At 32.4% G+C, this 1445-nt stretch overlaps 1 protein-coding gene across 1 annotated transcript; it reads right to left on the bottom strand.

Moving 5' to 3' along the window:
* Positions 1-41: 41 nt before the first annotated feature.
* LOC135803073 (cilia- and flagella-associated protein 99-like) lies at positions 42-1167 on the bottom strand (the record flags this gene model as incomplete). Its single annotated transcript, XM_065316696.1, has 1 exon — positions 42-1167. A coding segment is annotated over exon 1 (1126 nt), but the record flags the coding sequence as incomplete, so codon positions are not given.
* Between the last annotated feature and the right edge of the window lie 278 nt (positions 1168-1445).

The following is a 1445-nucleotide window of genomic DNA, read 5'->3' as shown; positions in this document are numbered from 1 at the left end:
TCTATCAAATTTTGGTATTTGTTTATGTTCAGAAGGTTTACACTTTTGCCCCTTAGCAGTTTCAACGAATTCTTTCATCTGCTCAAGCATAGTTTGCTGTTTTTTCTTTTCAGTTAAAATTTTAGCTTTGCGTTCTTCCAATTCTTCTTTCATCGTGACCTTGAGCAGGGCTAATCTCTCCTGGAGTTCAGCAATAGACATCTCACACATTAACCCTAGATTACTTGTCTCTGTCGGATCAAATTCCACTTTGTTATTGCCAGCGTTAATTTGTTGCAGGAGCTTTAACTCTTTGATTATTTGAATCTTTTTCGTCAATTCTTCTTCACGTTCTTCATTTGCTTGTTTTAGTAATATTTGTGTTTCATATTCGATTAGCTTTGCATTACATCTTCTTTCTTTTAATAATTTCACTTCTGCGTCTTTTGCGGCGTTTTCTATCGCTTGTACTTTTTCCACAAGTTCCCGATTCTTCTCTTCTTCTTTGCGTCGATATTTATCAATAGTTTCTAATAATTTAATCCGTTCTTCTTGATATTGCTGCTTTTTAAGTTGATTCTTTTGAAAAAGTCTTTGTTTTGCCAAAATAGCTTCTTCTCTAGTTAATAAACCTTGTAAATGTTTACGTTCGATATCTTGTAACAATTCATTCTCTTTAGCTCGACGTAATTCTTCCAAAAGTGTTGAATTTGTCATGTCTCCAAGTGTTCCATTGATTAAACTCTCAATTTCTTTGATTTCCGCTGTTTTTTCTTTGGTTAAGAAAGCAGCTTGTCTCATTAATGAAGCTGTTGTTGCTTTTACTTCAACTGGATCAAATTTAGGAGGTGGTTTTGCTATAATAGGTTTATAAACAACAGGAGTAGATGGTTTTGGAAGTGCTTTAGGTTCAGCACATTTTAGGTTAAGTTTCTTAGCTTCTGCTAGTAACTCATACGCCATTTTGCGATTATTAGCTCTTGCTTTTTCCAAAAGTTTCTCTTGATCATTAGGTTTGTAAGTGGTTTTTGGTACAGGTGTTGATTCAAAAGGTGGGGGACGTGATACTTTTTCAGTTTTTACAGGAACAGTTTTTCTGTCTAATAAAGAAGGTCCATAAGGTTTTGTCAAAGATTTTTTTCCTGCGAGTTTCTTTTTTTCTAAGTCTTGTGATAATGTATTGGTCATGCTTTTAAGTGTAGATTCATTTTGGAGAATTTTACTAAGCACATTTTCAATTAAATATTCTTTATCGTAAATTTTACATCCTTCTTCAACTACTTTAATCAAGCTTTCTTCATTATTAAAAAATTGTGTTACTCTATCGAAGATTATCATATTTTTTTGGAGGTTATCGTAGATATTCTTCCAGTTACCAGCAGATAACTCAAAAATAACTAAATATAAAATTACTATGATTTCCTCCGATTCTAAATTTTGTCTTTTTGATATTGTGTTATTCTCTA

Source organism: Atheta coriaria, unplaced genomic scaffold (assembly GCF_025399875.1).
Source record: "Atheta coriaria isolate IRGN ID8LTWV9N9 unplaced genomic scaffold, Caltech_Dcor_3.1 scaffold1171_size1911, whole genome shotgun sequence".
In the NCBI taxonomy this organism is placed as follows: domain Eukaryota; kingdom Metazoa; phylum Arthropoda; class Insecta; order Coleoptera; family Staphylinidae; genus Dalotia; species Dalotia coriaria.
The sequence above is the reverse complement of the archived record's forward strand: the minus strand, read 5'-3'. Positions and strand labels throughout refer to the sequence as shown.